General features: G+C 39.1%; 1 protein-coding gene across 16 annotated transcripts in view; it reads right to left on the reverse strand.

Moving 5' to 3' along the window:
- The window catches only part of MAP2 (microtubule associated protein 2), a 176,007-nt gene that overhangs the window by 12,697 nt on the left and 137,969 nt on the right, over positions 1–25,341 (reverse strand). For 11 of the 16 annotated variants that reach the window (XM_069983246.1, XM_069983245.1, XM_069983238.1 and 8 more), the window contains 7 exons: positions 22,438–22,515; positions 8,409–11,849; positions 5,114–5,320; positions 4,826–4,960; positions 2,755–2,810; positions 1,846–1,984; positions 1,291–1,634 (listed from right to left, as the gene is read on the reverse strand). In XM_069983246.1, coding sequence (XP_069839347.1) covers positions 1,291–1,634; positions 1,846–1,984; positions 2,755–2,810; positions 4,826–4,960; positions 5,114–5,320; positions 8,409–11,849; positions 22,438–22,515 — 4,400 coding nt within the window. Of the gene's footprint in view, positions 1–1,290; positions 1,635–1,845; positions 1,985–2,754; positions 2,811–4,344; positions 4,557–4,825; positions 4,961–5,086; positions 5,321–8,408; positions 11,850–22,437; positions 22,516–25,341 lie in introns of those variants that run through there. The other 5 variants (XM_069983252.1, XM_069983251.1, XM_069983254.1 and 2 more) reach the window with 4 other exon arrangements.

Below are 25,341 nucleotides of genomic sequence, written 5' to 3' on the forward strand. Positions count from 1 at the left end.
ACTACAGGTAATGAGTGGAGGAAAGAGGAGACTCTTAAAGAAGAAGTTACAGGTCTGTGAGAGCCAGAAATCTTGATTGTTTGTAGGTGACCAAATACTTATTTTCCACCATAATTTGCAAATAAATTCTTACAAAATCAGACAATGTGATTTTCGTGATTTGTTTTCTCATTTTGTCTCTCATAGTTGTGGTCTACCTATGATGTAAATTACAGACGCCTCTCATCTTTTTAAGTGGGAGAACTTGCACTATTGGTGACTGACTAAATACTTTTTCCCCCCACTGTACCTTGTGATATATCCCGAGCAGTATTTACAATTCTAGAATTTTTTTTCAACTGATATCCCTCAGGAGGATAATGCTGATGTAAATGTTAATCTTTGTGGCTACCAGTATAGAAAAAAAGTGTTAACTCATGACCAAGGCAAAATAAGTAGTTCCATGAATCTACATAGATGCTCCTTATTTTTTTTAGCCATATAGACTTTGAAGATTCCTTTTAAATGAGATTCCCCCTATCAATTATTTACATTTTTTTTATAGTTCCACAATCAGGCTTTTTTGTTATTAAGCTGGCTATACAATTCATAAAGCCTATTAGGCAAAAAATAAAAAAATACAGCAGCATATACATATACACCGCTTTACTGAGCGTGTATGCCTTTTTAGTGGAGAGAGGAGGGGAAGCGGCTGCCCTAATCCTTTTATGGCAGCTTATCTTGATCCTTCCCTCCCCAGAAATCTGCTGTTAAGTAAGAAATGGGAGGTCCCCAGATAATTAGATAGCTGGCGGATCTAAGAATCGTCCAGGCACCCCCTCCAGCTGCTCCCCGTGGATCCTTTCACTCCACCCGCTCCCTGTCTGCACGTGTAATAGCACAGGAAGTGAGCGGGAAACAAGGAAGAAGCGAGTGCTGAATTGAGAGGTAGGTACTGGTTTCCTCCTCAATAATGTGCAGTGTAATAAAGATCTTTCTTCCTTTTTGTAAATCTATTGTCTAAGTTCTCAACATCAAGAGATTATCTGGTGCAAGCCAAAATATTTGTGTTGCATAGGAACTAGAAAACACTGGAGGTTTTGTTCTATGATGTATTTGTAGCAGATAAAATAAAAATTTCAGTAAAGTAAATTTTAGCATGTGTTAAACATGTTGAACTGTGTGAAGTGCCAGTTATAATCCATTACATGTAGGTAAAATAGGATTCAAACATGTATGTTGCAAACTATTAGACTCATCCAACTTACCACTATGTGTGGTGGCCATACTCTCTATTGTGGATCTTCTTACCTGTCCACCTTTAGGCTGATACTTAATGTTGTCTATAGATCCAATCTTAGACTTTACATTCTTCAAGTCTGGCAGGGGTTGAGACATAACTCGCATCTGTTTGAGGGCAGCAGGAGACTTGGGCGGTGTTCGCAGAATGGCAATTTTCTTCTCAGAGGCTACATACATTGCAGATTTTGGAGTTCCTGGAGTGCGGGGTGTACGTGAATAACTTGGTGTGCCAGGTGTACCAGGAGTTCGGGAAGCGTAGCTTGGTGGTGTTCCTGGGGTAATAGCTGTGGATCCAGGTGTGGTAGGAGTAGATGTTCCACTTTTTCCTGTTCGACTCCAGATTGGCTCAGATCCTATACAATTGATAGTAAAGAAAAACATTTACTTATTTATTTTTACCATCCCCCCCCCCATCCCAAACACACACACACACACACACCTTTCCCAATATAACCATTTGGTAAAAGCCTATAATTTTTATCCTGGTACTTGCGACTTACATACTAAAACTAATTCATTAGTATAGTAAAATCTTCTTTAAAATGCAAACATTTATGGACATACTTGTGGTGCGTCTCACAGAGGATGTGCTGGTGGACAAAGAGTTCTCTTCTTTATCTATAGGGATAATTTTCCTAGTTGGGTGGATTGAAGAAGGTCTAGGTAGAGAGGAACGTTTCTCTGGGCTCTTGGTTACTCCATCCTAGGAGAAGACAACAAAGATGAAGGTAGTCTGACAGAATACAAGTGTCTGACTACATACTGTACTCACTGTTTGGAGACAGATCTACTCCCTTCTATTAGCCCAAATGGCACAAAAAGAAGAAGAGTTGTGCCATTTGGCCCAAATCAAAGAATACAGTGGACTCATAAACATTTGAAAGCAGTGCTCTTTCCTCAACCACTCTTTTCTGCCCCTATCATTTTGCATTTGTGCTTGAGGCGTTACAATGGTGTATAATTCACTCTGAAATGCTGCAGGGAGTTGGGCTTTAAGGCCCTAAGTAGTCCCTGGCTTCTCCCTACCCCACTGCCCTTAATTGATAGCCCATTCTGGGCTAATGGTGCAGACAGATTTATCTGACAGATTTTTTAAGCTAAGTCCAGGAACAGACTATAAACTTAGAACAGGTCATAAAGCAATGACTGAGATTTCTCCTTTTTTCCAATTCATTCCTGGCTTTGGCTTCAGAAATCTGTCAGATAAATCTGTGTGTGTAAACGCACCATAAGTGGTCAAGTAGGCAATCCTACTAAATGATTGACAGCTGTTGATAAATTAGGTCCACCCACTTGACTTACAATAATAAATGACAAGTTATCCTCGAACATTTCTCACAAAACTACTTTCTCACTAATTTACTTGCCTTCTCCTACACTGGACTGGACTGCACTGTTAGCATGACAGATCCCCTTTAAATACTAACTCTAATAAGGCCACATACAAATAGAGAAAATAAATCCTTTACTCACAGGAATTCTGTCCTTTGTCTGCCGAAGAGCACTAGGTGTTTGATGGGATTCACCCCCTGTTGTCATCAGGAAAAAAAGGAAAAGAGAAACTTAATGGTTATAATATATATATTTTATTATTATGGAACCACCAGGAGGAGATCTGGGTTTCTTTTGTAATGTCCTCACTATCAACTACCACTAATTTCAGTATAGAATATGAATATACTACCTTATGTATACCATAGTTATTTATTCTTGTACAAATCCAGATTTAGGTCACAAAAAGTGTAAATTACAGGAACATGCATACAAACGGCAGTGAAAACCTTAAAGTTGGTATAGTAATGTGTAACTCATAAAAAGGTGCAGAATCAAGATTCTGGGCACATGCCTTACGTATATGTCGCTGGGCTTCTGCAAAAAGATGTAGTGACCAAGTTTCAGACATATGCTCTCTGTTTGTGACACTCACCAGTGAGAATAACCACTTCATTATTTTACTATTACTACTCAGGAAGAGCTCACAACTGCCTGGAACTACTGTAGTTACCTGGATCAGTCAGCTCTAATGACCAGTCACCAATGATTAGTGACCACTTACTGAATAGTAACTTGGGAAGCACAGCTCTGGTAAGCACACAATGTTACTATAGCCACCAGCTAGACAAACGGAAAACAGGAATGTGTTTTTACCCTTTGTCAGTTGTTAATTCTTTGTCTAATTTTTCATGCTGAAAAGAGTTAATACTGATATCTTGAAGAGGAAATCAGTGCCACAATATAAAATTACATGATGATTTACTTAGACTAGAACCGATGCAATCTTCTGCCAATCCACTTTCCTGAATGAACTGTAGAATGGTCATTCAGAACAATGAACCACTGGGGAAATTGTAGATAAATGTTTTTTTTCTGGCTCATAAAAACTTTTAGGTTGGCAAAAGAAAGTTTAGTTCTTAAAAAATAAAGTATATCTGAAAACTAAATATATAAAGCTGCAAGTCTAAACAATGTTTAAAGGGATTTTCCATGAGCCTTCTTTTTTTTTTTTTTTTGATGGCCTCTCCTAAGGGTAGGCAATCAATGTCTCAGCAACCAATCATCGCTCATTCGGAGAAACAAAATCTGAAGTGTGATTGGTTATGCGCCACTTTTTTTTGTCCCAGACAGACAGTTAATTTTGGGCCATGTATGAAGCTGTCTGCTTCTGACTCCATTCACCTAGTATGCAGAAAAAGTTTTCTATTAGGAGGTAGTAAGACCACTTGCTTACAAGGGAAAGCATGACTTCTTTCTTTGATGTTCATGAAATCTCTGAGTCACATTAGGCCATGTTCTAAGTATAACAAAGTTGTTGTCCTCTCCAGAATGTTCCAGAATGTTGGGTACAGCCTTCATACTCAGTGGCCAATGTGGGTTAATTTTGGGCAAGAGACTGGATAATTGGCTTTGATATCTAGTTGTATAAAACCTTTATAAGACAAGATCTGAATGTCCTTCAAGTAACCCTATTTTCCTTTTACCAGCCTTCGCCTGGAAGTAGGAAGAACGGACATGAACATGCATTTACAAGATATTTATGCTAAAGACACCAACAGTTTCCACGCACTAATCTCTACAAATAGCGAAGATTTGATGTAGTTAATGTATGAGACGGAGGCAAATCAATGGAAATGTGTACCATGGTTGCAATCGATCATGAAGTTTCCACCAGAACAGAGACATGGATATACAAACTTCTAAGAAAGCACTAAGTCACTATGCCAAGATACAACCAATGCACGCTTATGGCTCTCGCAAGCGAATGTGATCATGAGTTTCTGCAAAGAAATGAACAAGAATCCATAAATAAACAAATAGAATAGAAAACTAAATAAGAAGCAACATAAAATAAAATGTTTGCAAGCCTCTGACATGGAATTTCATTATAATGGAATTCTGGAATTTCTTCAATGGGATAGAAAAAAAAAAAAGAAAAAAAAAAAGAGAAGAAAGTCTGCAGGGATGAAATCTGCAAGCCACATAACATGAAACCAACCAAAACAATGTTTGCCAGCCACATTTGCAAAAAACTGAACAAAGCAGTCACCTGCCGGCTTCCTCCTCACGCAGGCCTGATGGGCCGGTCTAGACTGCTTGACCGCAGGTTTTAAAATTACTTTCCTGGAGGGAGAGTGGGGCTGAGCGTCTGATTTTTTACCAATTTCTGCTTTCTTAAGAACTGCTATAGACAGGGAAAATAAAAAGAAAAAGAAAGAAGCACAGAGTCAGGGAAGTTACACAGAGCTAGTAAGCATTAGTTTTATGGTCTACAATGTTTAGGTTCCCTGGCTGTGTCGCCAAGCTGTACTTGGATGTATAAGAGTAAGTGATGGACCTTTTTTCCTTCTCACTTCATCTCTGGAAGTTGCACTAGGCTCTCTTTTACTTATTTTTCTTTCAGGAGTAGACATACGACCCCGGCCAGTCTTGAAAGTCTTGTCTTTCCTGTATCTTTCAACAGGAACCTTCTGTATTTCACGCTCTACCTTCTCCTCCTTAGGAATGGGTTCTATTGCCTCAGTCATAATGCTCCTGTCGTCATCTGTACATAGGAGAAGAGTTAGGACAGCAGCAGCAGTGTGTCAGAGGTCTTACGTAAAACAGCATCAAACACAATGCAGTCTATAGCAGTTTGAACATGTAACACAGAGCTGAGTATGCCTCATCTGGCAGATGTGTTATCCACAGTCTTTCGCAAAGGGTCACTATATAAATTTTTGAAGCTTTTTTTTCCTACCTAAATTTACATAAGGTTGTCTAAGACTTAAATAAAAAATTATCACCTTTTTAATAAAGTAACTCATTCTTTTCTGTTTCCTTGCCTCATGTCTCATATCCAACCAATCCATTTTTCTAATGATGTATGATGACATAGCTTCAAAACATCATATCCACCAGCAGTGTTTTTTTTATTTTTATAGGTGACACATCAACCATTTTCCAGTAAAACAAGGAGTGGTGGGGGATGCAAGAGACCAATGGTGATTCAAAAGAAAAGGATTAGTAAGGGCCATAGTAAACGACCCAACTCCTCACAGTAAGCGGGACCAATCTGCTAGATTGGTGTTCGCTTACTGCACCGATACAGGGCTCGATAATTGTGCAGCAAGGGCTGTATATATATTGTTAGTGATGTCCGTGCAGCCCTTGCTTTTTACCTAAAAAATAATAATGTAAATGCTTACCATTCAGCCTTCAACCTTTGCCTGTGTTCCCTGCTCACCGCTGATGCTTCTGGTTCCATCTCTTCAGTGACAGGCCGCTCAGCCAATCACTGGCTAAGATGAGACAGCATAACAGCCAGTGATTGGCTGAGCAGCCTGTCACTGAAGAGACCGGCCAGAAGCATTAGCGGTGAGCAGGGAACACAGGTAAAGGCTGCAGGACACAGGGGAAGAACAGGTAAGTAAAGACCATCAGCCACACACCAGTATGCATAGCGATGCACAGATGGCAGAAGATGACTTATAAGCAGGTTTAAACAACAAAGATCAGCCGATGATTGTTTCTTCGACTGATTACTGTCTTTATTACATGGAGCAATAATCTGCCAGATCAGCCTGATTCTGCAGATTATTGCACCGTGTCATAGGGGCCAAAGTTAAGAATACTAAAAAGTTAAAGGGAACTTGTCGCACTGAAATGCAGTCCAATGCAAATTTGTGGATCTACAAAAAATAAAAATAATAATAATAATAATAATAATAATAATAATAATAATAATAATAATAATAAGGAAAGTGTGTTTAATAAAAAAAAATAAGGGAAGTGTCTTCAAATAAAAATGTTATTTGTAGAATGATGTCACAAGCCTGTCCCAACTCCTGGGATTCGAAGGAGTTACCAGGGAAATAATCCACAAAAAACAGACATACAGTATACAGGTAAAATACCACTATATACAGATGAATTCCATTCTGCAAATATGGACCGTATAAGTGCAAGTACTACAAAATATATGGAACCTGAACAAAAAAAAATGGTTGTGCTCATTGCCCTACAGAAATCAATAGGTTCTATAATGAGATAAGATCCATACGATCCATAATAACATATAGTATATGAATAGAAATATATGGTTATGTGAAGAAGGCCTTAGATATATAAATGATATACAAAATCTTTATATACCAAACTACTCTGCACCTTTTCCTCTATAACATGATGCTTGCAGATTGGGCTGTATTTTCACCATGACAGGTTCCCTTTAATTACTAAAATGTAGAAATGACTCAAATCCAGCGAATCATCTTGGTGTCCAACTTTAACTCTGCTCCATCTCGATAAGCTGAGTATTCATGGATCTTGTAAAATACATGTTCCCTTTGCATTTTAGTTAATTTAAGATCCTACATCTGAGTTTAGTGACTCACTGAAATTAAAATGGCACAGTATAAATTATTCTGTAGAAATAGAAGCAGTGGATCTGTCTGCTGGGTTACCTAATACGCCCCTTCTCCTTAATAAACTAGTAATTATGCTGTTGTCGTCTTTAAGAGATGACAGCTGTTTATTGTGCCAAAATGGCTGCATTGTAGTTTTATGGGCCACAAAGAGAGAATATCTCCATAGGACAAGCTGCTAGTATGTTAAATGGGGTACTCTGGCAAAAAAAATTATTTCAAGTCAACTGAAAGTGTCAAAAAGTTATATAGAATTGTAATTTTTTTTAAAAAAAAATATTCAATCTTCTAGTTCTTATGAGCTGATGTATGTCCTGCAGGAAGTTGTGTATTATTTCCATTTTGACAAAGTGTTTCCTGCTGTCTCCTCTGTTTGTGACGGGAACTGTCCTAGAGCAGTAGCAAATCCCCATACCAAACCTTTCCTGCTTCCTCTGACGAACAGAGAAGGCAGCAGAGAGTCCTGTGTCAAACTGAAAAGAATGCACCACTTTCTGCAGGACATACAGTAACTGATAGGTATTGAAAGAGTTGAGACTTTTAAATAGAAGTAGATTACAAATGCATATAACTGATTTGAAAGAAAACATTTTTTGCCCTGAGTTCCCATTTAAGACTGGATCCTCTGTCTCTGAGATATTAGTAATATTTTTTGCAGCCATTTTGTCTTGTGAGTGGACCTTTAAAGGGAACGGACTGGGGTTAACTTGTCTTACATAGGAATGAAGCAGTCGTGTACGTCATCAGCCACTACTTTATTTACTTGCTAAGAGAATACTGATAGCAAGTACAACACTCAGCTATCTTTGGCAGTACCATATCAAGTGATTAAAGTAGCAACTGAACATGAGCGCTGCTACTGCTTCATTCACTCCGGCAACTAGCGACCCTTATTTTCATGAATGGTCGGGGTCCCATCAATTAGACCCCAACTTGTCACATAGTTATCACCTATCCTCTTTGATCTTAAGATAACCCATTTAATGGAAGACATTGTCTAAACTCATCCATGGCAATTCAGGGTAATGTGCAAATGACAAAACATGCACATGTACCATATATCTGTATATGCCACATAAGGTTGTAGTGTATATAAAAAGCTCTCAATACATCTACAGCTCCACACATGTGCATACTGCTATTTTATTGGTTTCATTAATATTAATTAATTCCTGAGATCTAGTGTTTTTACTTTAATTAATAAAAAAGAAGAGAAATGTTACCCACCTTGTGTGTCCACCCAAATGCTGTCTGTATCCAGTACTGAATCATCTATGGTTGTCTCATCTTTGTAATCATCTTGTGTTTCTGTCTGGTATTCGGTTTCTTTTTCTGGAGAAGCAGGCATACAAGGTGAACCTTCTCTTGGTCCATCATGGGAGTCTTCTTCTATTACTTCTTCCTCCTCCTCTTCCTCCTCCTCCTCTTCTTCTTCTTCTGTTAAAGGCCTTTCTTCTGTTTCAGGAGGTTCAGATGCAGCAAAGCGGACATTATGAGCCACTGTTTCCCCCTCATCTGTAGCAGTTTGTACCACCTGAATAAAGTCATCTTCAACTGTAACTACAGACTCAATAATACCTGTCGCTTCCTCCAAATACTCTGGAGATGGTTCTTCAACAAGTTCTTCTTCGCCATAATGTTGTGGGATTTCTTGGGTTATATCTTTGCTGCATTCCTCTATCACCTCTACCTCAAGGTCCTCCTTATCATCTACAACCACCTTCTGGTCACCTACAGCCTGAATCTCATGGCCTACTTCATCCTTTGTCACAACTTCCTCAACTGTTTGTTCTTCTTGAGGTTCACTCTCTTTTTTAATTTGTACTTCTTCTGTGTCCTTTCCTTCAGTCTCATCTGCTGACGTAACAATATGTTCTGATGGCTCCTTTGTGATGTTTGTAGCCGTTTCCTCAATGCCTGGTTCCTTTACATCAGTGGTGGTTACATCTTTGGATACTTCTTGTGATGAATCTTGAGCCTGTTCTGGTTCTCCACTGGATTCATAAGATTCTTCTTTGTCAACTGCTTCTTGATGCACTAAGTCGGGCTTTGGCCCTTTCTCTTTCAAGTCCACTTCAGACAGCTTGGAGGCTTCTTTAGCCTGGGAAGCATCTTCCTCAGCCTTCACTATAGTAGAATCAGACTCCTTTGTTTCCTGAGTTTCAGGTTCATTTTTGGGCTGAGATTCCTCTTGTGACTGAGGTACAACTTTAGCTGTTTCAGTAACTTGCTGGTGACTAAATGTTTCCTCAGTAGACAACTTTGTTTGTTCCATTTCTAATATATCTGACACAGTAATGGGGCAAGTGTCAATTTCAGAAAGTTTAGTGGTAGATTCTTCCTTTGAAACACTTACAGATATCTTATCTTCAGTAATTGCCTCTTCACTTTCTTTTTCAACTAACTTCTCTGAGACTGAATCTTTTCTCCCTACTGCTTCAGCACTGTCCAGTTGTGTTTTCTGCTCAGTGGTAACCTGACTTTCTTTTACATCAATCTGTTCCTCACCCTTTTCTACCACAGTGTCAAGCTTACTTTCACAAACCTTTCTCTCAGCCTCTACGTCCCAGCCCATACCAAAAGAGTCACTTGAGGCATCATGTCTTTCTTTACCAAGCTTCTCGGCAGCAGCTAGTTTCACCTCAATGATAGACGGATCATAAAGAGTTGTCATACCACCACTTAGATTGTCGCTATCTTGAACAGGGGATGGCATAGGGACAGTGTACTTATTGAAAACACAATAACCCAATTCTTCTTGCTGGCTATCAGTCTTTACAAGAAGGTGGCTACCTTCTATCATAGTTGCTTCTTGGCTTACGTTACTTTCATCTATAATGACTTCAGAGCTTGCAGACTTTCTCCTAGTGGCCTCAGGTTCTGCATTACCAGAATCTAATCTGGACCTTGGACCTGTTAAATCTAACATTTCTGGCAAGTCAGGTGCCATAATTGTACCATTTTTGTAGTACTCCTTTGCTGGGTACTGCGATTCACATAATGGCTCTAGCTCAAATCGGTCTTTCCCTGTGTCTTTCACTGGTTCATTCTGGTCTTCCTCTGCTTCCTCCTGCTCTGGTTCTTCTGGGAATGAAGGGGCCTTTTCTATTGCAGGAGTGGTTGCTGGTAAATCAGCTTCATCTCCTTCATCCAAGCTTCCACTTGTGTTAGACAAAATATCAGTGGCTAGTGGGGACAGATCATGGGCACGAGCATAAGTGAAGCCTAGTGCTATGGAGTCAAGGCAAGACATAGGGAGATTTATGGACATACTTCTTTGCTCAATGGCAGATCTACCACCAAGTCCTAAACTACGGCTTAGGGTTAGATCATCTTTATTTTTACTAAGGAATTCTGATTTGTCTGAATAGATATTTGGATCAATAGTAAACAGACGATCTCCTGCTGCTAAAGTTGACTGGAGTTTTGTGGATGTCAGTGAGCTATAGCCGACATCTTGTGCAGGGGGACTGCTTTTCTGATCAGGCATCGGTGCTAAATCTTCATCCTCTTCTTCTTCTTCATCATCTCCTTTTGCTAAATGTGGTATTGAACAGGCTTCATATGGAGGCTCTTTGATGTCGGTCAGCTCATAGTAATCGCTGCTTTTCTGAACCTTACTATCTAATGTTTCCTCTTTCAATGCAGATGTTTCAAAATAAGTCGACATTCCAGACTTATCTTCAACCAGTTTAATTTTATGGTCATCTAGAGGCTCTGTCTGAGCCTCTGGTGAAACATTCTCTTTATGGGATTCCAGTACTGTGTCTTTTTTGTCATGCACAAATGGTTCTGTACTACTCACCAGAGACGCGTCCATTTTTTCTGCATCGTGCATCTCAAGGTGACCTGTAGCTTTTGAGCTCATCAATTCATCTTGACTACTGGACTCTTTCAATTGTTCTATGCTACCATCAGACTTGCTAGCAACAGTCTCATCTTGCTTTGTTGGAATGTCTGACTGACCTAGTATATCTGACTTGGAATGACTCTCATCCCTTTTCTCAATGTATTTATCAGATTCTATATCAGATAAAGCACTAGATGCCAATGAACATGGGATGCCCTCTTGTTTCATAACACTGATGGTGTCAGATTCTGAATGAGCCAACTCTCCCTGGTAACTACCTTTGGTGCTGTCTGAAATATCTGGCTTCGCTGTACTAATATGTTTTTCGATTGGTTCTGTAACAGGAAACGGAGTACGTGGGCAAAGTTCATCTTTCATAGTCTGTTCTTTGTCCAGTATTGAGGAATGTTGCAAAGAGGTTTCAGTTTGACTAGAAGGAAAACTAGAAAAAATATTTTCATTCTCATTGGTTGCATGCTCTGTTGAAAGGCTATCTTTGCCTTCAGCTTCAGCCCTGCTAAAGTCAAGTTGTTCAGCTTCAGGAGATGTTGGAGTACAAGGCTCTATAGAAAATGAATAAACGTGTGGCATTGTAAATGTTACATCAGACATTTGTAGTGCTGATGGTACTTTCTCCTCTTCTTTCTCTGATTTCTTTCCCTCATACTCAGAAGATCCTGGTTTCATGGTATCTTGCTTAGTTTTCTCCTCAGTCTTACTTTTCACCAATTGAATATCTTCAGTGTCTACAGCTTCCACAGAGTAAGGCAGAGAATCCAACTGTCCTTGTGCCCCCGTCTTCGAGGCTGAAAGTACATCTAAAGCAGTTTGATTTTTTTCACAACATATTAAATCAGCAATATAATAAGGCACACCACAGCCAAAGGAAGCATAGCCAACAAATGCAAAAACATACTTATTTGTAAATCAGAACTTTACTTTAGAAGCATAGGCCCCATACACTGTAACCTGATTACCATATATATTATAAATGTTATATTTGAGTAGGATTAGAACAAGTGATCTGTTCATATGATAGATAGATAGATAGATAGATAGATAGATAGATAGATAGATAGATAGATAGATAGATAGATAGGAGGCTGAGAGTGCAAAAACTTATGGAGGTATTTAGGACTATTTGCCTAAATTTTCAAAGTTGGCTTCCTTCATCCACAACCAGTGGTATTATGGGAGATTACTGCATACTGTTTACTTATTAACTGTAATAATTAATTTGCAAGTATATACATTGTTACAATAATACTATATCTATATAATTGTATGACTATGTCGGGAATTTGGAGCTCTTTATTAGAAGCACTGAACTTCAAAACAAGTAAAGATATATTAAAAAATTTAACTAACAGAATTTTGACCATTAAATAATTCGCTATGGGACTGCTGAAGGTAGCTGAGTATAGTGACCAGCTATCTTAGGTAGTCCAACATCAAGTGAATGGCATGGTGACCAAACATGTGTCTGCTGTTCCATTCACTCATGGGGCAAGGGACCTCTATTCTCTTGATCAGTGGAGGTCTCTGCAGTTGAACATTCACAATCACTATCACCTAGGGTCATGCAAGCAGGATGGGCTGGGCTTGTCTATACTTTTGCCATGCTGGGGAACACCCCCCGGGCACTTGATCCTCATTTGCATTAAATTAATTTTGGTGATTTCAGTGGGTTTGATCGATTATCCAAGGTGTAAGGGGGTCTCCCAACACTTCCTTCAAGAACAGAGGCTATGTCCCTTCTCCCCATTCATAATAAATGTCTGGTTTGTCGAGCTGAGTGTGCAAGTGAGGGTAGAGGTTGGAAGAGATAGTTGAATAACAACTATCTGAAATGTACGGCCAGTTTCTATTTCATCTTATTTATTTTTTACCTAATGAGAAAACACAAAAAACTTTGACATATGGTATAATTTTTATATGCAGCATGGCTATTTGCTAAAGGCAAAACTAAATTTTTGTAATTTTTTTTCCTAAAACAATGTTATCCATAAGGCTCTTTATATGAAGCCAATCTAAGAGGTCATTTTCTTTACAAGCGTTTCAAAAAAATGTATTATTAATCAGGTTACACTGTATCAGGTTAAAACAAATACAAGCAAATACAGACGCATCGGAAAAAAAAAAAACTTTATATCCCATGTGGTTTGAGGTAATTTTTTTCTTTATAACTATTATAATATTGGTTTACGAAATATAAGAATTCAAACCTTCAACACATGTGCCTAATGGTCTAAAGCTTATAGGATATAGCCTCACAACAGACTGCACAGATGTAAAGAATTAAAATAGATCTGTCTCTTTAAATGCTGCTCCATCTGCTGGCAGCATGTTACTACGCATGAAGGGCTATAATAATAATAATAATAATAATAATAATAATAATAATAATCTGGTGAGGATCTTTACCTGCTCTGAGCTTATGAGTCTGAGGGCATTATCAATCACTGATTGACAGTTATCTCTGTATCAGAATACATACAAGGAATGAGACTGTCAATCAGTAGGTGTGTCTGCCTTCCAGACTTATTAGTCCAGAGTGGAGCAGTTATCGATCTGCTCCAATGCTATACTGTAGACAGGACAGAATGCTTAAATTGTCACTGTCATTACAACGTTCAAAATCTAAATCAACAGTAGATGTGAAATAAAGCCTGTTGCAATTTACATTATTTAGCAATGTCATGAAAAACACAGCATTTCCTGTGTTTGGACTCTTTGGAGAAAAAAAAAAAAAAAAGAGATTAAACACAGGAAGTCCTGGTCATCTGCACACTCACAAAGAAGGCATCAATCATTTGATTGATGGATGCATTAAGCTGTGGCTCTCTATACTGGATGGCACTTTCTGCATTTATTCTCTTTTTTTAACCAGCACAAGACTAAAAAGCTACCTTCAGGAGACTGGAGCTTGATACAGGTAAGTATAATTCAAAATAATGAATGTAAACTGCAAAATTTCTTTATATCACATCTACTGTTAATTTAGATTTTGAAAGGTATAAGGACAGTGACATTTTAAGGTGACAGATCCACTTTAATATCACTTTTATAGTTCTAGTTCTATGTACTGTATAACTAATTTTTCCTTCGGTGGGTGGAATCAGGAACAATTTTGTAATATAATCCAGCATGTAGTGCAGCAATTCAGAAGAGAACAGCCCAGAATTCTGAGCAGTACACTCCTGGATGCATTCACACATCTGATGCATCATGTACAGGTGTACTGTTGAGAGTTGGAAGTTAGAAGGAAGAGTACATTTTAAGTGTTGATCCTGATCCCCCTCCAGAATTTGTTCATCTTGCTCATTTTCTTTAAGAAACAGGGGCAGCAACTCTATAAAGCAATAAACATGAAGAGCCCTTAGAGGATCACTGAACTACTGTATGTGTCTTCCTTTTCCAGTAGAGCATCACTTATACGTCTAAATTTTTCATAGAGTTCAGCATAAGAAATTCCCCTGAAATATGTAGCAGAGGCTCTCCATGTACTCCTACTCCTTTTAAAATCTCTCAGATGTCTTAGTCTATCCTCACTGCAATGATTAAATGGGCATAGGCATAAGATTGTTGGTTGGCAACAAGCTGCCTTGCTCAACTCTTCAATAAGCTGGTTTGTTTGCCTGAATATTATGGTATTTTTTTTATAGATAGAGTGGGGTAGGCAACTGCTGGTTACATCTAGCACTGTTTTTATTAATGACAAACAATAAGGGTTAAAATCCACGCTGTCGCCTATGAAAGATGCCAGAGGGCAGTAGGACTGTTCCCCTAGTCCTGAGAGTGGTGGCAGAACTAATGTCTGTGGGCAGTGTAACTATCCCAGAAGTCTTTGAATACATTTAGGAGTGTGACGCTTGGTTACTGGACCAAGTAGAACCCCTTGAAGTCTTGAAGTGGATCAGCCTGTGTTGTACCTAACAGGCCGAAACGCGTTGCTAATAAATGAACTGTTTGGTCTAACTACGCTGTAGTCCCTGATCGAGACCATGGCCTGGAATCTCACTACATCTGCACTGATACTGCTTGGTCCAGTAACCTAGCGTCACACTACTGCTTGCTTACTCCCCACCTATGGTGGTGCTACCCCCAGGAACAGCTGCGGTGTCAGTCTGTGTATACCTACGATAGAGTTGTGCTGATTCATTGCACAACTCCTCCAGGTCCGTGCATCCTATAGCACCCTGATAGGATAAATTTGCTCTTTTTTTTGCACAAGGAGGCGTCCCTCTTCTGTTTTTTCCCCTTTAAATACATTAGCCTTATTTAATATTTCCTTCAATAAATGTCATGTTATAATATCTGTAAATGCAACACGCATACAAACAGAAAAAAGAAACACTAAAAAGGCACACAGTTTAACTTATAGCCTAATAATGGGCAGCCGCAGACTGCAATGAATGGAAAAGGACATGCTATAAAGAAGTAGGAAATAGCAGTTGCTGAAAAAAATAAAAGTTAACAAAGCAATAAAAACAACAACACAAACAAATGAGATAAAACAAGTTTTAGAGACTAAGCATATATATGAAAATAGTTAGAATCAATAGTAACTTAAAGAAAAAAAATAAAATAAAAACAGAGAGCTATACAGTTATCAGCAATGTGACTGGCAAACACGTCTAACATGGCAGAGGAAGACTTACATGAAGCAACAGCTTAGCAGCAAAGCATATTTGTATCATGGCAAAGTAACTTGCAGCAAGCTACTAAGGAAGGACAACAAATCATCAATGCTCTCAATGCTCTGCATATATAACATAGCAGTCAGCTTAGCAGAAAGACAAAGCCAATAATAATGAGGACATGGAAGAATGGAACAGCCTTGGATATGCACTTAGAGCTGGGGTTGAGGGGCAGCTACATGCAGATATTACAAAGGACACACCTTCCCCTGGTAAGGAAGGCAACAAAACAGCAGAAGATTCACTTTCATGTTTTGCAATGTTTGTGTCATCACTTATTTCGTGCACAACATTTTCTTCATGGTGCTGGGTCACATCAGAGCCTGAATCTGATTGGACCTTGCTTAGCCCCACGATGGAGGACTCAGTAGATTTGCTTTCTCCCCCCTGTGCATTCTCCTCTTCTTTCTCAGGCAGAGGACCCTTAACTCTCTCTTCTTTAAGGGTTGAAAAACAAGATGACACAGATAGAAGAGACAAGACATTCACAGGAACAATATGCATGTGTGAACGCACGTCAAAATCAATGGGTGCATACATTGCACAGGAACTCTTTAGGCACCAACATTTCCCATTTTAAAAACCTCCATCTGTATATCATACACATATAGACTTATATTGCTACAACTGGAACAATTAGGCATTTACCCCAGCCATAGTAATATCCTTGCCACTACAACATTTCCATTATCTTCAATCGGAAAGTGCTTACCTTTTTGTTATATTTTAAAAGTATATGAAACTATAGATTCAGCTAATACTAAAACCATAAAGTCATCCGGGAGCAAATAGGGGTTTATGCCCATTCTATAAAGCAAAGATGTGCAAGATATGTACTCATGATGTGCTGACACTAATAAGGGTCTAGACTTGATCTTTTCCTGCCCTTTTTGTGTTGCTAGTTCTATTGATCATCTTTAGCCAGTGACATCACATTTTTGCTCTCCTGCAGAGGTATACATTGGTAGGATTCCTGATGTACAGTATATCTACAGTACTCAGTATATCTGACTGTAAAGGCACACAGTGGGATACATTAAGTGCTCCAAAAGGGAGTTCCTGGGGAAGCTCCGATGATGTAACTGTCCATATATGGCCGGTTACCATGTATGGACAGTATATATATATATATATATATATATATATATATATATATATATATATATATACAGTGTTACCTTGGTTTAAGAGTAACTTGGTTTAAGAGCGTTTTGGTTTTAGAGCTCACAGTTTTTAAAAATTGTGACTTGGTTTAAGAGCATTGCTTTGGTTTAAGAGCTCCCTGGACTGGGTGGGAGTGCGAATGGGGGAGGGGCATGGTCTGCATAGCGGGGTCTACAGCACTGTACTCCGACCCAGGAAGTCTCCCTCACCTTCCAAATCATAGCAGATCCACTCCAGGCTGGGGCTTACATCAGGGGACAGGACTGTGGGGGTAATCTCTGCATAGCTGTAACCCCTCTCTTCCCGGACAGAGAGCGCTGTTATACTGTGCCCACATCTGCCCTGCTCATTCCTTCATGCTCCCTGCAGTCTCTGTCAGCCCTTGTGTTTCCCATCCTCCTCATTACTGTACAGTAACTTATAATATCACATATTCTGCTGTTTCTGAATGTTTGTTTCATTAGATTTACCTGTTATTCAGAATAATAAATCATTATTTTTGGGGTGTGGAACCAATTGTTTGCATTTCTATGATTTCTTATGGGAAATTTTGCTTTGGTTTAAGAGCGGATTTGGATTACAAGCACGGTCCCGGAACGAATTATGCTCGTAATCCAAGGCACCACTGTATATATATGGCAAGAATACTCACATAGACAGATACATCATTGGAGATTCCCCATTGACTCTAGTCAGTTTCCCTTCAGACAGGCGGTATTGCTGACTACCACTCTATGCACATTTCAATGCAAAACATTTGTTGCATGTCTGTATGCAGTACTGCCAGTCTAGGAGTAGCTTGGAGGAGGATGGGTCTGTGATGTCACTGGAACCTCCCAAGGTATCCAGATGTTACAGATAATATACATTAGCATCTGTTACCAAAAGGCTAATATTGTATCTGTTTAACATTATTTTGTTAAAAAAAAATCCTAAGGCACAGAATAACCTGTCTACTACACTATTCCATACTTTACTTTTTGTAAAACACTATTATATACCATCCAGATATCCAAAAGGATAGGCCCGGTCTGATAATGGGAACCATATGGATACAATTAGCGCATATATTGTATATAATAATGTAGACAGTAAACACAAGGACAACATGTAACATGGGGCTTATTAATGTTATATAACCCACAGTTATTTATTAGGAAGCACAATGTAGATATTGGTCTACAACTTTCCCTTCTCCCTCTTCTCACTCATTTCAAAAAGATTTTAGAGCCATTTTCAGTGAATGTATACTGCAATCTCATCTGCCAATTCTTAGGTTATTTGGATAGCTTAGTCTCACAAAAAACCCTCTAAGATTATATTAGATATTAAATATTATTATAATGTCTATTATATGTATTTTATTATATATTAAAATTTAGGCTTTCCATATACCTGCAATGCTATCGTAAATTGATATTAGAAAGAGTAATAATTTTCTTCTAGTACAATGCGTATGCTTATTTGCCCTGTACATTATCTTTATGGTTTCATTGTTTTAGACTAATACACTGAGGTTTATGACTTGCAGCTTGTACAGCCACAAACAGTCATGCGTGTTGATAGAGCAAGCCTGGATGGGGATACACATAAATAAATAACACAGATATAAATAGCCATATGCTGCCATGATTTAGCTTGCTGGAGCATCAATTAAATGGGAAAGTGCTCTTTTTGGACTTTGAAGTCTTCATAAAGCTATGTTCGCACAACGGCCACTTTTGCAATATAAAATAATGTCCGTTTTGCCTTGACTAAACTGACTACAATGGCAATGCATTGAATTCAATGGAAGGACGGACATCCAATGCACACAATGCATTGAATAACAGACGTTATCACTGCGGACGTCAAAATAATGTTTGTGTTCATTATTTTCGGACGTCTTTTGCAAACAGCGGACATTTTTTATTAGTTGTTCACACAGTTTTTCTTTTGTCACTGTCCTTTCTCCGTTTTTACTATTAATTTCAATGGACTTTCAAATGAAGCCGCATCCAAAGTCCAATTAGTAATCCCAAACTAGAATAATGACAACAATCATCAACAGCAGGCACTAAGGGAAGGCTAGACCGCTAAATGATGTCCGTTCTTTAGGACTCAAAATGACGAACGTCATCTTCAAACGGAGCTGAAAAATGTTGTGTGAACATAGCCTCAATCTGACAAGAGTAAAAGCACATTATCATGTCTGTATAGTAACAAAAATATAGTTTCTTCCCTTTAAGGACAGTTTGTGTAATTCTTCTTTTACTACAGGAAGTCTCTAAAGCTGGTCATATACATTAGATTATTGTTGGCCATTGCCTGAATGGCCGATAATCGTTCAGTGTAAGAGGGCCTTTACTTTCTCCACCATTGCAGTCTTTGGCTATGTTCACACAACGTTCTTTTCAGTAAAGAACGGATGCTGATTGCAATTGCCTCAGCGTCGGTTCTTTACTGCAGGAGCGGCATTGGATTGAAATCAATGCAATGCCACATGCTGTGTTTTCACATCGTTATTCTAACGCCCAATCTTTAGAACGGGCGTTAGAATAATGTGCCTGTCAATTATTTCCGGACGCTGTTCACTGAACAGCGTCCGGAAACATCAGCTGTTCACACAATGCAATGTGCAGCGTGGCCGCTCATTGCATTGGGGAGAATGGCTAATTGATTTGCGGGCACAGCCGCCGGTGCCCGCAAATCAATTGTGAAAAAAGAACATGCCTGCAGCCGATACGGAGGTATCGGCTGCAGGAACGGGCTGAGTGCAGCCTGACGGATGGCTGTTTAACAGCGTCCGTTGCATAGCTGTTAAACGTTATGTGAACATAGCCTTTCTTTGTACTGTTTCAATATAGTCATTAGAATGATTGGAGTTAATGGGAAGTTTCCATACAGGGCCCTCATCTATTAGTAGAAAAGGCTAAAGAGCATGTACATAGATTACATTACCGGTACATTGAAATCATTGAGAGGCTATGTTCCCACAAAGTTTTTTCCTCTCCGGTTTTGAAAAGAAAAAAATTACGTCTGTCATTTTGCAGTTTAGCCGTCCATCAGTGCAATAACGGCTGTTGGTACATTATTCTAGTTTTGGTGGACTAATTGGCCTTTGGGTGAGTCTTTAATTAAAAAGTCCATTGAGTTCAATAGTAAATGGTCAAAGGACGGTGAAAAAAGCAAAACTGTGTGAACAACTAAAAAATAACATCCATATTTTTAAACTGAATGCTTGTTGCTGTGTCCCACCACAGACCACCTGATCACCTGATCACTGCAACCCATGTTCAGCTTAAAGCGTAACTGTTATTTCAGGGTCATTTTTCTGAAAACATTAAATATCAATAGTACAAGCGATTTTAAGAAGCTCTGTAATAGGTTTTATGTACTAAAAGAGTTTCCTTCTGTACTGAAAAAGCAATCTCCCAGCCTCCCCCCTCACATCAGATGAAGCAGGATTTCTGTGTCCATTATGTGGCTATGGAGAGGGGAGGGGCTGTTAGGAGTGACTGAGCACAGAGCAGTCCTGCAAAGCACAACACCCTGCAATCTTCTCTCAGTAAGTTCATAGATAAACACTGACTTTTCTGACCCCAGAATCCTGCGGTTTAGGTGCCCAGAGAGCCTACAAACAGCTGACCTTCATGTCACCTCTTCCTGCTCCCTCATCTCCCTCAGCCCCTCCCCCCTTCATAGGCTTACAATGGAGAGAGCAGAACCCGTCTTCACTGGCTTCTCTGTAATGAAGACGTGTTTGCCTGATAATGCACAGATAAGAAGTCAGGGGGGGGAGGCTGGGAGATTGCTTCTTGAGTACAGAAGGAGGCTTTTTTGGCTGATGAAACCTATTACAGAGTTTCTTAAAATCGCTTAGACTACTGATTTCTGCAATAAATTAAAAACATGACAGTTACGCTTTAACACTGAGGAACCCTTTTAACATAAAGAAGCTGCCCAAAGCCAGACAAGTTTTCATGTCATAATTCTCAGAAAATGTCTCAAGTCTTTTCCACAGATATATTACTCTACTAGACTAATACTACGGAAAGGTAAACCATGTTTTAGAAGCTACTATGAACAGTTAAAAAAAGTTTAACTGGACAGTAAAAATTAGCATGATTTCTGTCTAAAGTAGGTACCATGGGGGAGATTTATCAAAAATGGTGTAAAGTGAAACTGACTCAGTTGCCCCTAGCAACCAATCAGATTCCACTTTTTATTCCTCGCAGACTCTTTGAAAATGCAAGGTGGAATCTGATTGGTTGCTAGGGGCAACTGAGCCAGTTTCACTTTACATCATGTTTGATAAATCTCACCCTATATGCCTATGCCAAAGTGAGTCACTATAATGCCATGATTTTGTGGTTTCTGCTCCTACACACAAAGCACAAAAATTATAATCACCTTTTTTGTGTCACACCTTTGCTCCCTTTGTTCTCCATCCTGGAGCAGCAGAAGTAGACATGGCTTCAACAGGAACCCATGTAGGTAGCTGACTACAATTCCCATCATGCATTGCTGAGGTTGTCCTCCTCCACATGTAATGCCCTGATTGTTATGTAATGCCCATATTGCTGAGTCTTACACATTAGTTCCTAATTCCTGTCATCTGCTATTTCATGAACAAACAATTCACCGTCTTATAACTCCTAGAGCTGCGACTGAGCATGTGTGACCACAGAGCCAAAGCTAAACAATAGGTCGTAACCCTAAGCAACAAGCTGGAAACATTACATTTTGGGTTAGTATACTTTCAAATGGGGGTCTAGTTTTATATACCAGAATACCCCATATTAGTTTTAGTTTAATTCTGCACACCAAAGACTTAAACAATGTATTATATATCTCTATGACCACTAAACCTGTCACTCTAGATAAGCTGATCACTACACTTTTGAACCACTGAAAAGGCAAAATCTAAGTGAACAACTAGTGAGCCAAAACTGTATGTTACTTCTATGTGTTTTAGGGTGGGGTGGCAGGAACGAACACTTTGCCAAGGTTTTCCTAAGGGGAAGCATGAAAATTAAACATAAAAAAAAATTCCATTATAGATTGCCAAAAATGTAATAAGATCTGGTTAATCAGTCCAAATGTCCAGATCGCATTCGACTTCTGCAATCTGTTAATTTAGCTGGAAGGTGTCTGCTCCAGCTCCTGTGCCAAACCTTCCTAATGTAACTATAAACTGATTGACTATTAAAGGCGCCTGGGTAATGTTAGTTCTGTATTCTATGTTGTTCTTTGCTGTTTTAATGTGATAAGAAGTGCTTATTTTTGGGATGAAAAAGTAGGCCAATCACTGTACAAAGGTAGGTTCTCATGGACTCAATTCGGCACGGTCATTCCTCTGCATGAGATTTAGTGGAGATGCATTTAATGTGTGAATGGATATGGTGCATTTTATTATAGGGGATCAGATAAAAAGTACGTATGAAGAACTGTAACAAGTGTGTTGGTTTCTTCTGACACTTGACCACTAGGTATAAGCATTCTTTCCTTTCTACGCTTTGCACCATCCATTATAAGTCCAAATTCACGTGAAACATCTTACCTTCCTCCACTGTTCCCATCTGTTCTGAAGCTGGAGAAGGAGGAGGAGAAGGAGGAAGGTTGGTTGTATCTTCTACAGCTAGAAAAGAGAATACATGAATACTAGTTAATAAAATAAAAAACAACTAAATGAAAAACCTAAAGGAGAGATATGATCAATATGCAAAAACATCAGGAAAGTTAGAATTATAGTCAGATTGCTCTTCAAAGATTGGTTTTCCCTAAGAAAATATCATTGCAGATAGCTTATTTGGTGATCATCTTTTGGTAAGTTTTTGAATATTCCAATCCAATTTGATTTCTATTTACCAATAAGGATAACAAACTAGACCGCTCACCTTGCCTGTACTAGTGCCAGCACTCCAGTCTACACCAGTTTCTTTGCCTATTTACTTTCATGATGTGTTCTCCCTGCTCCGCTGATGTTCCAGGCATACTGCAGCCTCGGTGATTGGCTGCCGTAATTTCAAAACATTGGCAGATTAGGGAGAACTCATCATTACCAGGGTAAATAATAGGGGTTCCCGGATTAAAGCAACGGCCCTGGACTGGATGAGGTTAAACCAATAGTTATATCCCTTTAATATAATTTTGTTATGTTGCAAAAAATATCATGTGCCACCAGTCCTTGGCCATGTAAAGCCACTTTCTATTTTCTGAATTGACATGTAAGTGTTAATGTAGAAAACAGATGAGCCAGCATAATGAACAATGCAGTAGTCACTGTCACTGTCAGAGAAGATTTGCAAACAAAAATGCATATTCTGGGTTCCCTTGCACAGCTCTTCATAACAGAACATTTTGAAAATAAATTATCCAACAGAAGTGGTATCCATCTGCTTGTCTGTAAGTACTCAGCTAAGCCTTGGATTTAAAAATGTACAAGAACACACATATGGATCTGTCAACAGCAATAGGTGGCTCCTGCTTTTAGCAAAACAACTTAAAAGTGCAAAAATAGACAAACAAAACTGGAACTTCTATAGTACTATCCAAGAAAATAATAAAATACAGATGCTCCAAAGGATCTCTCGTTAAACAGTTTTCTGTACTTATATTCTATACTACAGTACAAAAGGAATTGTCTAAATCAAGTAAATTACAAGATAATTGACCTTTTTTTATTAGAAAAATAAGCAGACTAACTAGGCACCCAATCTATCTGATTATTATGAGTTCGAGGAGTCGGACTACTGGAGATCAGCTGATTATTATAGGCTCCAGGAGTCGGACTACTGGAGATCAGCTGATTATTATAGGTTCCAGGAGTCGGACTACTGGAGATCAGCTGATTATTATAGGTTCCAGGAGTCGGACTACTGGAGATCAGCTGATTATTATAGGTTCCAGGAGTCGGACTACTGGAGATCAGCTGATTATTATAGGTTCCAGGAGTCGGACTACTGGAGATCAGCTGATTATTATAGGTTCCAGGAGTCGGACTACTGGAGATCAGCTGATTATTATAGGTTCCAGGAGTCGGACTACTGGAGATCAGCTGATTATTATAGGCTCCAGGAGTCGGACTACTGGAGATCAGCTGATTATTATAGGTTCCAGGAGTCGGACTACTGGAGATCAGCTGATTATTATAGGTTCCAGGAGTCGGACTACTGGAGATCAGCTGATTATTATGGGTTCCAGGAGTCGGACTACTGGAGATCAGCTGATTATTATAGGTTCCAGGAGTCGGACTACTGGAGATCAGCTGATTATTATAGGTTCCAGGAGTCGGACTACTGGAGATCAGCTGATTATTATAGGTTCCAGGAGTCGGACTACTGGAGATCAGCTGATTATTATGAGTTCCAGGAGTCGGACTACTGGAGATCAGCTGATTATTATAGGTTCCAGGAGTCGGACTACTGGAGATCAGCTGATTATTATAGGTTCCAGGAGTCGGACTACTGGAGATCAGCTGATTATTATAAGTTCCAGGAGTCGGACTACTGGAGATCAGCTGATTATCATAGGTTCCAGGAGTCGGACTACTGGAGATCAGTTGATTATTATAGGTTCCAGGAGTCGGACTACTGGAGATCAGCTGATTATTATAGGTTCCAGGAGTCGGACTACTGGAGATCAGCTGATTATTATAGGCTCCAGGAGTCGGACTACTGGAGATCAGCTGATTATTATAGGTTCCAGGAGTCGGACTACTGGAGATCAGCTGATTATTATGAGTTCCAGGAGTCGGACTACTGGAGATCAGCTCATTATTATAGGTTCCAGGAGTCGGACTACTGGAGATCAGCTGATTATTATAGGTTCCAGGAGTCGGACTACTGGAGATCAGCTGATTATTATAGGTTCCAGGAGTCGGACTACTGGAGATCAGCTGATTATTATAGGTTCCAGGAGTCGGACTACTGGAGATCAGCTGATTATCATAGGTTCCAGGAGTCGGACTACTGGAGATCAGTTGATTATTATAGGTTCCAGGAGTCGGACTACTGGAGATCAGCTGATTATTATAGGTTCCAGGAGTCAAACCAATGAAGATCAGCTGATCATTATGAGTTCCAGGATTTAAACTCCTGAAGATCAGCTGATCGCCAGGGCAATTACATTTCAAAAAGAGGTTAAAACAACTACCTTAACCATAATGCAAACACATGGCAGTATAAACACTATTCATTTACATACATAGGGCTACACAGAAGACATTTGGTGGGGTACCATTTTGTAAATACAGCTCCGCATAATGTTTTTTTTACTTTTCTTTTCTCATAACCTAAATCATGAGGCTGTGACTCATAACCGAAGTAAAATTAATGTAAGTTTATAATAATATTCAGTCATCAAAATGTTGAAGTCATCTGCTATTGCACAAAAAGACCTAAATCTTTTAAGAACAATGTTAATGTCGCCTTATGTTCAGGATAATAGAAGTAATAAAAATGTT

Source organism: Dendropsophus ebraccatus, chromosome 9 (genome assembly GCF_027789765.1).
Source record: "Dendropsophus ebraccatus isolate aDenEbr1 chromosome 9, aDenEbr1.pat, whole genome shotgun sequence".
Taxonomy (NCBI): domain Eukaryota; kingdom Metazoa; phylum Chordata; class Amphibia; order Anura; family Hylidae; genus Dendropsophus; species Dendropsophus ebraccatus.